This window comes from Mobula hypostoma, chromosome 9 (genome assembly GCF_963921235.1).
Source record: "Mobula hypostoma chromosome 9, sMobHyp1.1, whole genome shotgun sequence".
Taxonomy (NCBI): domain Eukaryota; kingdom Metazoa; phylum Chordata; class Chondrichthyes; order Myliobatiformes; family Myliobatidae; genus Mobula; species Mobula hypostoma.
Genome location: NC_086105.1, coordinates 41,425,844 through 41,442,022, shown reverse-complemented (window position 1 = coordinate 41,442,022; position 16,179 = coordinate 41,425,844). Strand labels below are relative to the sequence as shown.

Here is a 16,179-nt window from a genome sequence, read left to right as displayed (position 1 = left end):
CAATAAAGACACAAAAAGTACAATGGTTTGTGTGTTGTTAGTTTAGGCAGATTGTGTTTGTCTATTGAGTTAGATGAAGATCAGACCACATTTTGAGTAATTAATGCAGAAAACTAGGTAATTGCAAAGGATACAAACTTTTTTCTTGCAATAGGATTCTCTTCGTAGACTATAGTTTACCATCCTATTAAAACTTATCAATAAGCTCAAGACCTTGCCTCAATACCTCCTCATGCAAATGGAACCCATATTTCCTCACTTGCAAACCACAGTCAGTTCACATTAGCAACAACATCTCCTCCACAATCTCCTTTAGTACAGGTGTACCACGAGGCTGTGTGCTTAGCCCCCTGTTCTATATACTTTGTACTTGTGCCTGGAGGCTAAGCACAGCTCCAATGCTATATTTAAGTTTACTGACTTTAGCTGATGACCACTGTTTTTGACTGAATTATTGGTGGTGGCAAATCAGCATATAGGAGGGAGATTGAAAATCTGGCTGAAAGGTGCCACAGCAACAACCTCTCGCTCAACTACACAGCGCTGTTGCAGGAAAGCAGCATCCTTCATCAAAGACCCCCACCAAGGAGGACATGCTCCCTTCTTCCTGCTGCCATCAGGAAGAAGGTACTCAAGCCTCAACTTCCACATCACCAGGTTCAAGAACAGTTATTACCCCTCAACCATCAGGCTCTTGAACGAGTGGGGATAACTTCACTCAACTTCACCCCATCATTGAGCTGTTCCCACATCCTACGGACTCCCTTTCAAAGACTCTTAATATCATGTTCTCTATTGTGTATTTATTTATTTTCATTATCTTTTTTCTTTTTGTATTTGCAGAGTTTGTTGTCATTTGCATATTGGTTAATTGTCCATCCTGTTGGGTGTGGCATTTCATTGTTTCTATTAAGTTTCTTGAATTTACTGAAAATGCCCATAAGAAAATTAATCTCGGGTAGTATATGGTGACATATGTGTATTTTGATAATAAATTTACTTTGAATTTTGAACTTGAATAGGAGCAACTTCCAATCATTGAAAATCTGATGGCATGACGTTTTCAAAGTCATTATTGGAGATAATTGGAGTATTTATATTTGTGTGATTATTGGAGTATTTCTGTATTATTTATAATAACTTATTAAAAAGCTGGTCGGAGAAGTAGGACTTAAGCAATGTATCCAGTATGTATATGAGTGAGTATGTATGTATGTGTGTATATATTTTTATATATATATATATATATATATAAATTTAAAAGTAATAAGTAGTTTAACTGGATCTCTTTGTAGATCAGAGCAGAACATACCTGAGAGAGTTGGTTCTTTTTTTTTGGCATGTGCCTGGTGCGTGCGTGTCTGTGCATGCGTCCATGATGATGTCTTTTTTCATGGCTTTTTACAAGGCGCGGAGCGAGAGAGAGAGACTGTGAGGCACGCCACTCCTCACACAGACATTTTCGCATATTTTTCCCTATATTTTATGAAGTCGAGTTGCGATCTCGACACTCAACTTGGCACGGATGGAAAGCGTACTCGGGAGCAGACCCGACTGGTTTCGAACCCGGGAACCTCCGCTTCTGGGTCCGGCACCGATGTCGTTGCGCCACCAGCCGGCCCGAGAGAGTTCATTCTTAACACTGGGTCAATTTTGATGCCATTTTCAACTAGTTCTGCCTGCGTATGGTCTTTATCCCTCCATTCCCTGCCTGTCCTTGTGTCTTATCTAGTATTTGGTATTTCCACCATGGGGGGGGGGGGAAGCTCCACTATCTGCCCGATCTATGCCTCTCATAATTTTATATATTTCTATCAAGTACTTCTACCTCTTCAACTTCTGATAATCCAGAGGAAGTGATCTGAGAGTCCAACCTCTCGAAGCTAAAACTGTCCAATTTACTAGGAGATACATTTTAATGATTTTGAAGTTGACTTCGGAATATTTCAGTACTTATCACAAAGCCATTTTTAAAAAAAGTAAAGTCCCAAACTTATTAAATAATTTTTGAGATCACAATTCAGTATCCTTCAATTAGATCAGGGTTCCATTTATCAGGGAGTCATCACTGGAAATGCTGTACCCATAAAGTCACATGAAATCAAACTGAAGTTTATCTAACTCATAACACTTTTTGTTAACTTTAATAAGCTGCAATATTATTCAAGTATTTCAAAATGTACTAGCCTTAAAAGGCACTGGTTTTATTTTTATTTTTCCAGACTCTCTCATCAGCTGTTGTTCAAGTATTTGCAGCAGAGCGGAGTTCTCACTGGGCGAAAAAATGTTGTGGAGTTGCCTGCCTTATCAAAGACAACCCACAAAGGTCTTACTTTATTCGAATATATGATATAAAGGTAAGATTCAAATCCCAGTCTTTTTCCGATGATTTTTCATTTCATCAAGTGATATAATAGTATGTACTTTTGACTTCAACTTTGAGTTGGAAGACCTTGATCCTGATCTCTCTGATACTATTTCCACATATCAAGAGATCAATTTGTATCTCGTCTTTCCTGACTCTCAAGTTAATTGATACTGTTAGCAGTGTTTTATTCACTAGTCATAACATCATCAGCCTTTCCATATTGGGTAATTTGTTCAGTCTTGGTCCTTAAACTATTATCAATCATGTCTTTCCTTGCAAAGCTACTGTTGCCCTTCACCTTCATCCTGCCTGTAGCCTTTAGTCTTGTTTTCTCATCCTCCTTGGGAATATAGCTTTGTATGGGTAATAGGAAAAAAGATCAGAAGGGAAGAAAAATTACTTAATTTCCTTCGTAAATAGGATCTGCTCCCACTCCTCTGATATATTGCTTTGTCTTTACTCTTCTGTCAAAACAGTAAACTGTGCCTTGTTAACTGTGCTTTCTTCTGTCATCCTTTACTAGCAAGCTTCCTGCCCATAAGTTTTTGGCAACAAAAGTCTTCCCTTGTGTTGAGTTACAGAGTGATGCACATTACCTGAACAGTTCTTTTAAAATAAGGTTAAAAACATTTTGGTTATTTGTATCAGAGTTCTCTTCACATGGGCTACCAATGTGAAATAATACTGGAAAGAGGGAAGGGAGAAAGGAAGTAGCCATATAGTGATGGACGTTAACTTACAATGTTGGCAAGTGTCAGCAGGGTAGATTTGCGAAAACAGTGGTGAGAAAGCCTACTAACCTTCTTTGTTAACTTTGCCTCTTTCTTCACAAGTGCTGCCGGATCTATAGCATCCACTGTGTTTTATGTTGTTAACTTTTACAATGTGACCAGTATTTTTATTTTATTATAATTGTTGAAATTGGAGCATCAAATTTGAGTATTTTGTCTGATCATGTGATATTTCTTTACTCCGAATTTTTTTATTTTGTTAACTTTTGTTTTTGTTGTAGGATGGGAGACAAATTTGGGAACAAGAAATTTACAACAGTTTTGTTTACAATCAGCCTCGACTATATTTCCATACGTTTATTGGTGATGTAAGTACTTCTATTATTTTTCTGTTTAATTTTGTGTTTCTCTCAAGTATCATCAATAAATAAGTAGTTGTAGTTTTGAACTAACAAATTGACTTACGACAGGAATGTTAGTAGTATGCAGAAGTTGACATTTCTTGTTGATCACTCAAAAGTTTCCTCACTGAGAATGAAATTTGTCTCTTCCTGTGCTGGTTTAATAACCATTCACTGTATTTACTTTCATTTTTCAGTATTTTCTGTATTTTTTTTTCTGCTTTGTTTTAACTTTGTATTTCCCTGAGCTGACATTATGTAAGAACTAGAATTTGCCATCAGATGTGGAACCATTTACTGCATTGATTTTAAACAATGATCTATAATATCTGCGAGACCTTAGGCTTTTCTGATTCATTGTTTCAGCATACCTTCCAAGTGGAACCCAGGTATGCAGTTGCCAATATTAGTGAACTGACTATACAGCCAATCACTGTTGAAGTAACACGAGGATAAAATGATTAAACTAATCAGAGACATGAGAGTCCACCATGGTACTTAGGGAATTATGTGGAATAAATAAATAGTTATGATTAGTAATGGCGATCATGAAATGACATGATAGTTCTAAAAATCCATCTGATTCAGAAAAATAATTGTCCTTTGTCCTTCAGAAAAATAAGGCAGCTCATGTATAGCTCCAGATCTAGCAATATGACACTTAACTGCTATCTCAGTCCAATAAGCCACTTCAAAAAAAAATTAAAGCAAACTGCACTCCAAAAACTGTCAAATATATTGTGAAAAACACAATACAATGCAGCGTTCTGTTACTCATTCATAAAGAGCTAATCACAAGAGTAATTCCTAGTATTCGACGTAATACAATAAAGGAGGTCCAGATTGTTCTGATGGTTCTGATCTTAACCAAAAGACTAGAATGAGAAAATTTCATGAGATTACTTGGAGTTATAGAAATGGTTCTGTCATTTTTTAAAAATTAAAACAAGGATTAAACATACAAACCAAGAGCAGGATAGGCTTCTCAAGATCACTGTTCCATTTAGTATGATCATGGCTGATCTAATTCTAACAAAGTCATGTTCGGTAACCTTTCACCTTCATTACTTATCTGTAATGAAGATAAGTTTGTCCCTATCCTTAAAAATATTCAAAGACTGTTTCCACCAACCTTCGAGCAAGAATTCCAATAGCACATTCTTCTGACCGTCTCAAATGGCCACCCTCTTGTATTTGAACAATGGCTCCTCGGTATCCTCTCAATATCTGTACTGTCAAGACCAGTGGTCCCCTACCACTGGGCCACAAAGCATGTGCTACTGGACCATGAGGGAATGATAGGATTTGGTGATATGAAACAATACGAGTCAGCTGCACCTTTCCTCATTCCCGGTCATGCACTGTTGAACTTGATGCTAACTGTCCCGTATCAGCTGGGACATCCCGTATATTGGGCTAAATTGGTTTGTCCCATGCGGGACCGCCCTTGTCCCATATTTCCCCTGCTAAGGTAGAGCGTTCCTATGAAACTCTTCATAAGCCAAAATGGCGTGAAGCGAAGAAGCAATTACCATTAATTTATATGGGAAAATTTTTGAGCGTTCCCAGACCCAAAAAAAACCTACCAAATCGTACCAAATAACACATAAAACCTAAAATAACACTAACATACAGTAAAAGCAGGAATGATATGATAAATACACAGCCTATAAAAAGTAGAAATAATGTATGTACAGTGTAGTTTCACTTTAACAGAATCAGGAAGATTAAGCCAAAATGGATTTGTAGAAAAAAATCAGCACGTACACGTAGGCGCACGTCACGTATGCGCACACAGGTGCCCGCGCAAGGCTGCATGGTCATGGTAGTTTTTCTCGGGGTAAACACAAGTGTCCCGTATTTGTCTGCTACTTTTGTACTTTTGTCCCTTATTTGGGAGTGAGAAAGTTGGCAACCCTACTTCCCTACTTTCTATCTACCACCTCCGCCCCCCCCACCCCGTTCAGCTGGTCCGCAAGAATATTGTCAATATTGAACCGGTCCGCGGAGCAAAAATGGTTGGGGACCCCTGGTTAAGACCTTTAGGGACTTGTATCTTTCAGTTTATTTCCTTTCTCATTTTTAACTTCAGTGGGTGGACTGTTCATTCTTACCTCAGGATAATCTACATATTCTAATTATTGGTATGTTTCTTTTAAGTAAGGAGATCAATATTGTATCCAATAATCCGGATGTGGTTTTATCAATTATCCATATATAAAGCATTAACTTACTATTGTACTGTATTCCTATAACAGTGGTATTTATTATTTTTCCTAATTACTTGCTTTACTACAACGGGCCTTTATTGAATATTCACCAGGGTGCTCAGAACTCTGCAATTTTTCACCATTTAGATGAGATTTATTTTTTGTCCCAAAATGAACAATTCCATATTTCTCACATTATATTCTGCTAAATTTTTGGCCACTCACTTGACCTCGATCTATCTTTGGAGTTGTCCTGATACCTTCACAATTCAATTCCCTATATGGTATTACTGTAAACTTTAACAGCACCTTTATCCAAGTCCTTTCAAGAAATTGTAAAAAAAAATTAAGCCTGAGAAGCATTCCCTGTGGCTTATCATTCAATACATCTTTGCAACCAGAAAAAAAAGATCTATTTGTTCCTAGTCTTTTACCTGTTAGTCAGTCAATCTTCTGTCCATACCTAAAACTAGGTTACTGCTGCAGTTCCCTGTCCTTCGTCATTCATTTCACAGAGACCTAGAAAATATCATCGTTACTTATGTTCTTAACATCATTACTTATGTTTTGTAACCTCTTTTCAGACAAGTCAAATTGGGCTTAATTTTGCAAATGAAGAAGAGGCAAGAAGATTTAGATTTGCAGTAAATGACATAATTGGAAGACGACAAAGGAGAACTGGTATGCTAATTGAATTTTAAGTGTATTTTTTAAAATGGCCCGTTGTAGTTCCAATTCAGAGTTTCAACAGAGTGAGCTGTTTAAATACCTTTTATCGCTGAATTTCACTACGTGCTTTTCATTAGAATTAATGACTATTAACACCTTTAGCCACTATATTACTATATTTGTGTTATCCTGAAAAATTAATAAGTTAAATTTGTGTTTTAGTGAGATAACCAAATAATGCTATATTGACTTAATGTACTCAGTATTTAAGTTAAAAGTGGGTTCAAATTTCATTTATTTTTTGATTTCAATATATCTTCAATTTGTTTGTTTCAACAGAGAAAAGACGAGATCCACCACCTTTAAATGGTATGTAATTGACCTTGATGTTAATTAGGTTAATTTCAGCTAAAGCAAAATGTTGCAGATGTTGGAAATTGAACTAAAAGTAGAAAATATTGAAGAGAGAAGCAAAACAGGCATTTCAGATTTCTGATGTTTCCTCAGAATTGAAAGACATTGTAGCAGAAAATGCAAAAGTGATGGATCTAGGAGAGAGTGCAACTTAAAACTGATTAGTGATCAAGTAAAGCTGTCAGACAAAATGATCTATCATTATAGTTTTCAGAGTTAACACTTGGGTTTACCAACTTAATAATTGTCATAATCACTGTCACTGTATTTTTCCAGGCAATAAAATATGTTGGTAAATTCTGTTTCCATTTCTCCAAATCTATTTCCGTTTTTGTCTCATTGCTATTATTTTGTGCCTTGTATTGTTAACAATTTTATTTTCTTAATCTTTTCTTCCTTCAATATTGATGCTTCCCTACTGCCCTGCCACTGTCACTAACTTCCTACAGTTCTGATGAAAGTTTGTCGATCTGAAATGTAATGTTGCCTTACTTATTACTCATTCTGCCTTACTTGACTACTTCAAACATCAACTGTGTTTTGCCTTCGAAGAGAAGAAGACAGATGGTGTTCACAGTATGTGGAAATGGAAGATGCATTGCATTTTTTTGATGCAAAATATTCTGCACCAATTTGCTCAGGCCTGTTTCAACTGCACCTCCCAAATGACCACAAGAAGACAAGAGTACCATGGGAACCTCTCCAACTGAAGGATCTCCTTCGAGGTCACTCACCAACATGGTTTTAAAGTATCACACATAAAAATTGCTAGTGAACGCAGCAGTCCAGGCAGCATCTATAGGAAGGGGAACAGTTAAGGTTTCGTTCCTGACGAAGGGTCTCGGCCCAAAACGTTGACAGTACCTCTTACTATAGATGCTGCCTGGCCTGCTGCGTTCACCAGCAATTTTTATGTGTGTTGCTTGAAATACCAGCATCTGCACTCTTTTCTCGTGTGTGGTTTTAAAGTATATTGCTTGTCCTTCATCGTCTAATTCCTGGAACACCTTACCTTCAACATTGTGGAAGTATCCTGACTGGAAATCAGACTGTCACACCACTTTCTGAAGCACAGTTAAAGACACCTGGGTCCTGGACAATCAATCAATCAATCAATAAATAAATAAATAACTGCTACAACCTGGAAGAAGGCTATTTGTCCCATCATCTGTAACTGGCAATATCTAAGAGCAGTCTCACAACCTTGTCTTGTCTCCCAAATCTCGAATTTTTTCTTTTGCCTTTCAGGTACTTGGCTAAGTCAGTGTTGATCTTTACAATAGATTCTTCCCTACCCCTGTCGATGTATTACAGACCTTAACCACTTGTGGCATTAGTTTTCCTTCATGTGATTTCTGGCTCTTTTGCTTGTCACCCTCATGTATCCTGGTTCTCGACCTTTTTTTTAACCACTGAAGTTACTTTTTCCTATATCTCCTTTCATAATTTTAATTGCCTTCATCAGATCCCACAGTAAATGATTCTTCATGACATCCTTGAATCTTGTGTTTCTCTTTATAAATCTCAAGGTCCTATATGTTTTTCAGTTTTTCTAATCCTTTTAGAATAGTGCTCTTCAGTTTACACCATCTCCTTTTGTTATTCCTACAAAAGTGTAACACCTTTTTTCAACATTAAGTTTCCTTCTTGCTCCTTCTCTGCCCATCCAGCCTGTTTATTATCTCCTTGAAGTCATTCACTACCCACCTCATTGTTCTGATGGAAACCAGAGCACCAAAGTAGATGGTGGAGAGATGGTGAGAAAAGATATTAAGCCTACACAGCACAAAGGCAGGAATCAAAAGGATGAGCATGTTGGGAATAATGTTCTGAGCTATATTTATTTCAGTGTAAAAAGTATTGTATGAGCTTAGAGCATGGATTGGCATGGGAAATTATGACTTTGTAGCCATTAGTGGGACTTGGTTACGGGTGTGGCAGGACTGGTAGCTCAATGTTCTGAGGTTCTGCTGTTTTAGACACAACTAGACAACGGGGTGACCCGTTGGACCCTTTGAGAGAAGGGTAGTGCAGTCTGATGCGACCAGAATGAACATTAAATTTTCCTGAATGCTATTGGTATCGCTTTGCTTTGGAAACTGAAATAGAAAATGTCAGTTTATTAAAGAAGAACGACGCATAGCAAAGCAAATATAGCTGCTCTTCATTTAACGAAGGACACTTTTGATGGCATTATTTCTGGTTTATCTGCCACCCTTGTGCCTCTCATTGTCATTCTGGAGACATGTAGCCCCTTCATCCCCTGTCTCTTCATCTCTTCTGCTGTTTGTCGTTTGTTTCTGATCCCGGAGACGTGCATGCCTCTCCTTCTCTGTCTCTTCTTCTCTCATCCTTTTTTGTCCTGGAGTCCCACGCGGCCCTGGCCTCATCCGATTCTTGTTCTCTCCCTCGCCTTGCCGCTTCCCGACGATGTTTGGCATCATCTCGACAATAATGTCCCCCTTTCCTTTCCATGTGGCATAATTATGCTGACCATTTTTTTTACCCTATGCTGGATAGAAGATATGAAGCAGTAACATCAAAGGATGCTGATTATTTTTGATGATGTGATTGGCGCTCTCCTAAATGGACATGATATAGTCACCGCTGTCTTTTGACTGTAGCAAAGAGTTTTATGGGTGTCTCGAAGTACGTCACTACAATAAGACTTAATTATCTCTTATTGATGGATGGCAGTTAGATCTGTCCCAATCCTGCACATGCTGATGGTGGTGATTAGCTGAATGTGACCCCTCGAAATAGAACTGCCCTGTCCTTTTGCTCCGGTAGGTATGGCTGCTGCGACTGGCCATGCGCATGCGTCGGGCTGTTGCGTCCCGATTTCCATGATGGCTGATTGGGTCTTGGGTTAAAAGGGAGCTTGTTTATTTTGGCGAATGAGCAATTTTATACAAATATATAACCCTGACCTTTGCCTGCATTCTGTAAGTTAGGGCATTTTAATTCGACTTAGCCAAAAAAAATGCCGCTGTAATGCACCGTTTGCGCTAATTGGAGGTCACAAACAGAGTATGAAAGTTTTAGTAGTATATAGATAGAGAGGAATTAAAGGGGGAGAAGTGGTATTACTAGGCAGGGAAAATGTCACTGCAGTACTTAGACAGGACAGGCTTGGAGAACTTACCTACTGAGGCTAGATGGGTGAAACAGGAATAAGAAAGGGATGACCACATTAATGGGATTATATTATAGATCACCCAGTACTCAGGAACAAATTTGTAGAAAGATCAGACTTGCAAGAAACATAAGGTTGTGATAGTATGTGATTTTAACTTTCCACATTTTGATTGAAACTCCCATACTATAAAAGGGCTGATGGATAGAGTTTGCCAAATGTGTTCAGGAAAGTTTCCTTAACGTATAGAGGTCCTAACTAGAGAGAATGTGTTGCTGGATCCCCTATCAGGGAATGAAACAGGACACATCGCAGGGTTATGTGTAGGGGAACACTTTGGAACTGGCCTTTAGTTTCAAGGTAATTATGAAGAAGAATAGCTGTGGTTCTCTGGTTGAAATTCTAAACTGAAGAAAGGCCAATTTTGATGTTTTCAGAAAGGATCTGGCAAGTGTGGATTGGGATAGGTTATTTTCTGGTGGGAGGCTATCTAAAGAGAAATTTTGAGAGTTCAGTGTTTGTATGTTCCTGTCAGAATAAAAAGCAATAAAAAAACAAAATTAGGGAACCTTGGTTTTCAGGAGATATTGAGGCCTTGGTTAAGAAGAAAAAGGTGCATAGCAGGTATAGCCAGTAAGGAACAAATGGGGTACTTAAGCATAAAACTTCAAGAGAACTCTTAAGAATCAGAATCAGGTTTATTATCACCGGCATGTGACATGAAATTCGTTAACTTAGCAGCGGTAGTTCAATGCAATACATAATCTAGCAGAGAGAGAATAAAATAAATAAAATAAAACATAATAAATAAACAAGTAAATCAATTATGTACATTGAATAATTAAAAAATGTGCAAAAACAGAAATACTGTATATTAAAAAAGTGAGGCAGTGACCAAAGCTTCAAAGTCCATTTAGGAATCGGATGGCAGAGGGGAAGAAGCTGTTCCTGAATCGCTGAGTGTGTGCCTTCAGGCTTCTGTATCTCCTACCTGATGGTAACTGAGAAAGGTGCATGCCCTGGGTGCTAGAGGTCTTTAATAATGGGCGCTGCCTTTCTGAGACACCGCTTCTTAAAGGTGTCCTGGGTACTTTGTAGGCTAGTGCCCAAGATGGAGCTGACTAGATTTACAACCTTCTGCAGCTTCTTTCGGTCCTGTGCAGTAGCCCCTCCATATCAGACAATGATGCAGCCTGACAGAATGATCTCCACGGTACAACTATAGAATTTTTTGAGTATATTTGTTGACATGCCATCAAGGGAGCTAAAAGAAGACATGAGGCTGCACTAGCAAGCAGGGTGAAGGAGAATTCCAAGGGTTTCTACAGATATATTAAAAGCAAAGAATAGCTATGAAGAAAAAGGTGCATAGCAGGTATAGCTAGTAAGGAACAAATGAGGTAATTAAGCACAAGAATGCAAGAGTACACTTAAAAAAGAAATCAGGAGGATTAAAAGAAGCCTCTTCCTATAGATGCTGCTTGGCCTGCTGCGTTCACCAGCAACTTTGATGTATGTTGCTTGAATTTCCAGCATCTGCAGAATTCCTGTTGTTTGGGATTAAAAGAAGAAATGACTTTCTAGCAAACAAGGTGAAGGAGAATTCCAAGAGCTTTTATAGATATATTAAGAGGCAAAAGGAGAGAAAGGGTTAAAATCACTCTTCTTGAAGGTCAGATTGGTCATCTGTACATGGAGCTGAAAGAAATGGGGGAGATCTTGAACTGATTTTTTGCATCTGTATTTTTTCAGTCACAGTGTCCATAGAAGTGTGGTAAAACAGCTGTGAGGTCATGGACTGTATATGGATCACAGAGGAGCAGGTGTGTGCTGTATTGAGGCAAATTGGTGGATAAATCCCCAGGACCTGGCAAGGTGTTCCTTCGGACCTTGTAGGTAATAAGCTGGGAAATTATAGGCCAGTGAGCTTGCTATCAGTAGTGGGTAAGTTTTTGAAAAATAATAGTCCATAAGGCATAGGAGCAGAATCAGGCCATCTGGCCCATCGAATCTGGTCTGTCATTCAATCATGGCTGATCCTTTTCTCAATATCCTCCTCAATCCCAGTTCCCGGCCTTTTCCCTGTAACCTTTGTGCCATGTCCAATCAAGAACCTATCAATTACTGCCTTAAATACACCCAACGACCTGGTATCCACAGCTGCATTGTGGCAAAAATTCACCACCCTTTCTCTGCATCTCTGTTTTAAAAGGGCACCCTTCTATCCTGAGGATGTGCCTCTTGTCCAAGACTCTCCCATCATTGGAAACATCCTTTCCACATCTGCTCTGTGTAGGCCTCTCAACATTCGAAAAGTTTCAATGAGATCCCCCATCGTCCTTCTGAATTCCAGCGAGTACAGACCCAGAGCCATCAAACGTTCCGCATATGATAACCTTTTCATTCCTGGAAACTCCTAGATATTCTAAGGTACTGGGTATCTATAGGTGTTGGGTAGACAGGGACTGATTAGGGATAGTCAACGTGGCTTTGTGTGTGTTAGGTCGTGTTTAATCAATGTTAAAGTTTTTTTGAGGAAATTACTGAAGAAGTTAATAAAGGAAGGACAGTGGATGTTGTTTACATGGACTTTAGCAAGGCCTTTGACAAGGTGTAGCATAAGAGGTTGGTCAAGAAGGTTTGGTCAAATTTGCGGTTGACACTGACATTGTGGTATAATGTTCCACTCGTTACTGTGCCTGTGTTATTGACTGATTGTAGGGAACTGCCTCAGAGAGGATGGCTTATCACACTCTGAACAGCTTTGACAATGTTTTTTTTAAACTTGTAAAGCACTGGATGATAGTCACACACTATTAAAAAGCTCAAAATAAATAAATTAAAAAAAATACTTCCCAGCACGCAATTTCTCCTTTTCAATGAATCAAGACTGTTCTGCTTATATCAGTTCCAGAGGATGTTTGTCAGGTAACCTTCCTGGTTCTGAAACTTGGAAGCCTTTATAAGTTTATGCTGTTGCATAGGACTCCATGGACAGCGTAATTGATGGTGTGGCACAACATACCATTACCCATGCTCGATACTGAGACTTCTTTGGGGGAAACACAGATAAATTCATTTCTTTGTGCTGGCAGCAGGGTGACTGCTTTCCTCATTAAATGCAGCACCATCAAGGAACAAGTAGTTCAATTAAACCAGAAGCAAATGGGGTGCTATCTTGTGGTTTGGATCGATCAGAAAATAGATAAGCTAGTATATATCAGATATGCTGAAATTTTACACGTTTCTCGTGGAGGTGTAAATGCAAGTCATAATGGGGAAATTATCAGGGTGTTAGAAAAGTGTAATCATTTAAGCGCATGTTCATAGACTACAGAACAGTCCAAAATTTCCCAAGAAAAGTAATTAGAAGATCCAAAACTCCCGTAATGTCACTACACAAATTATTATTTATTAGTGAAGGTATTAGTTCTTTTAGGTAATGATCTAGCTAGATTGCAGTCAGCTGAAGCTCCATAAGCATGTGATGAGGAACTGCTGGGTACTTATTCTTGCAGATTTGTGACTCCAGGTCAATATCCCATGCACTGTCAATATTTAGGCCGTGCCACTCGGGCTGTGTACGTATAACTGTTGGTACTGTGTTTTGTACCTTGGTCCTGGAGGAATGCTGTTTTGTTTGGCAGTATCATGTGTATGTTTGACAATTCGACTTGAACTTGAAAGTGCATTGCTTTTTATTTTAAGGTTAGCTTTGTGGAATCACTGAATCAAATCAGCAAACCTCAAGTTTGTCAGTACAAACTTGTAAATATTATGTGATTATACTGTCAGTGGCCACTTTATTAGATACATCTGCTCGTTAATGCAAATACCTATCAATCTATCTCGTGTGGCAGCAACTCACTGCATAAGAGCATGCATACGTGGTCAAGAGGTTCAGTTGTTCAGCCCAAACATCAGAATAGGGAAGAATTGTGATCTCAGTGACTTTGACTGTGGAATGATTGTTGGTGCCAGATGGAGTGATTTAAGTATTTCAGAAACAGCTAATCTTCTGGGATTTACACACACAACAGTCTCTGGACTTCACAGAGAGTGGTGTGAAAAGCAAAGTAATATCTAGTGAATGGCAATTCCGTGGGCTAAAAAGCCTCGTTAATGAGCGATTTCAGAGGAGAATGGCCAGATTGCTTCAAGCTTATAGGAAGGCGACCATAATTCAAATTCCCCAATGTTACAACAGTGGTTTGTAGAGGAGCATCTCTGAACGCAAAAAAAATTTGAACCTTGAAGAGGTCGGGTTATAGCAGCAGAAGAGCATAACTGCATTCTGGCCACTTTATTTGATACAAAAGATAACCAATAAAGTGACCACTGGATGTAGATTTATTTTTAATGACAGCTAAACAATAATACTTGAATTGCTTAAATGTGATTTGTCAGAATATTTTGAGCATGATGGTTGCGAACCCAACATTTCTGGATTTCACAGTCAATATTTTTCATAAATGCTTGATAGGTGTTGAGCCTTCTTGCCCCTAGTGCTTCAGAAATTACTTCTGGAGTTATTTTATTAATTGAGGTCCCATCTTTTAATTGATTGCAGTCCCAGGGTCACATTGGAACATTTTGTAATTTCAGTGACATGGACCAGAAAAGCTGCTTTCAGAGTGGAATCATCTGATAATTTTAAAATAGTAGTTAGTAAAGTAATGTGGGCCATGTACTATAGTGGCATTTCTTTGGTTCGGATGCCAACAAAATATTCTTTTTTTCAACAAAGACATATTTTAATTTTGGTGTAACTAAGTGTTTCACATTTTCTTTTTCCAATTTATAATCTATCACGACCTTGTCTGAAGGCTCTGATGTTTTTTTTCCATTTTATTTGCTGAATAAAGGCATTGGTTAATGATTGGGGAAAATTCATTACTTAAATTTCTATTGCTTTGTTTGAGGCAAATAGTGAATTAAAATATGACTTCTATCTCACATATGCAGAAGAACAGATCTAAGTTGAAAGGTATGTTTTAAGTCCAGTGTTTTCAGTGTAATTATACATTTTTACCTCCTCTTCACCAATTGTGAAGAAATTTCTCGTGCAATTTGTTTGTATTGGAAAACATTTTTGTATGATCTGTACTGAATTTGAATTGTCACTGTTGTATTACTAACCAAAAGTTCTGAAAAGTTGTGGCATATAAATGCTTGACCTCTTTAAGAGGAAAAAAATGAATAGTTCTGATTTAAAAGAAAACCTCTATAGAGTTAAAATTGTTATATGTAGAAAGGTTAGTTATTGATAAACTTCCCTTTTGGCACCTTCCTTTGCAAGCAACCGCTACCCCTTTACTACCTCCCTTTCCACTGTCGCAGTCGTTAGAGACTGGCGATTAAAACAACAGTATAATATACTGAACATTTGTTCACAATAGTCTTCCTTATATTAAGGAGATCATGCACAGATTACAGACTTCTATGCAGGTCAAGCCAAAGCAATGTGGTTCAGGTGGTAAACCAAGACACTAGAATTGAAAAATGAATCACCAAGAAGAAAAATTAGAATCTAGGAAGAATGAATTTGATCAGTGGACTATTAGTCAACAAAGGAAGTATGAGCATGGAAACTAGGAATTAGTGTGCAAATGAGTAATTTTTGTCTCATTTTTTTCTTAGGGCCTTCTCTTCCTATGGCTACAGTAGATATTAAGAATCCAGAAATTACCAATGTTCGATATAATCCACAAATTAATAATTTTACATATAACAAAGATAAGAAGAAAACAAAAGGTAAAAAGAAGAAATTGACTAAGGCGGACATTGGCACACCAAGTAACTTCCAGTAAGCGTTCTTGATAGTTCATTACAAACAAATGACTTATTAAAAATTCATTTGTGTGTTACTCTCATTTTTTCCAATTGCTCTCTGTGAACTAATGGTTTATCAGTTAAAATCTTAAGTTTTCTAACTGAACATTTCAGACTTGTAAAACTGGAAAGTGATTCTGTGATTCATACACTGAATAGTTTGTTTTGTATAATTCTCCATTTTTACCTCAATTTTTCTGCTTCCAAAATACTTGCAGCACATTAAACATATGTGAGCATCTTGTTGGTAGTTCCTTAAAAGAATGGTTGATTTATAAAGTTTAAGTTCTTAATATGTATACATGTGAGAGAATTAACAGCATTGTTGTGGATGGCCTTTAAGTCCCTTTCAAACTCATTATTCTCCCTCCCAACATTAAAAATTAGCTATGTTGTGTACACAATAATGAGTTGTATT

The 16,179-nt window shown here is 37.8% G+C and overlaps 1 protein-coding gene across 2 annotated transcripts in view; it reads left to right on the top strand.

Annotated features, from left to right (window-relative positions):
• LOC134351674 (actin nucleation-promoting factor WASL-like) overlaps positions 1-16,179 on the top strand; it is a 91,320-nt gene that overhangs the window by 45,537 nt on the left and 29,604 nt on the right. For both annotated transcript variants that reach the window (XM_063058156.1, XM_063058155.1), the window contains exons 2-6: positions 2,223-2,357; positions 3,381-3,467; positions 6,295-6,391; positions 6,719-6,748; positions 15,570-15,735. In XM_063058156.1, the coding sequence (XP_062914226.1) occupies positions 2,223-2,357; positions 3,381-3,467; positions 6,295-6,391; positions 6,719-6,748; positions 15,570-15,735 (515 nt within the window). The remainder of the gene's footprint in view (positions 1-2,222; positions 2,358-3,380; positions 3,468-6,294; positions 6,392-6,718; positions 6,749-15,569; positions 15,736-16,179) is intronic.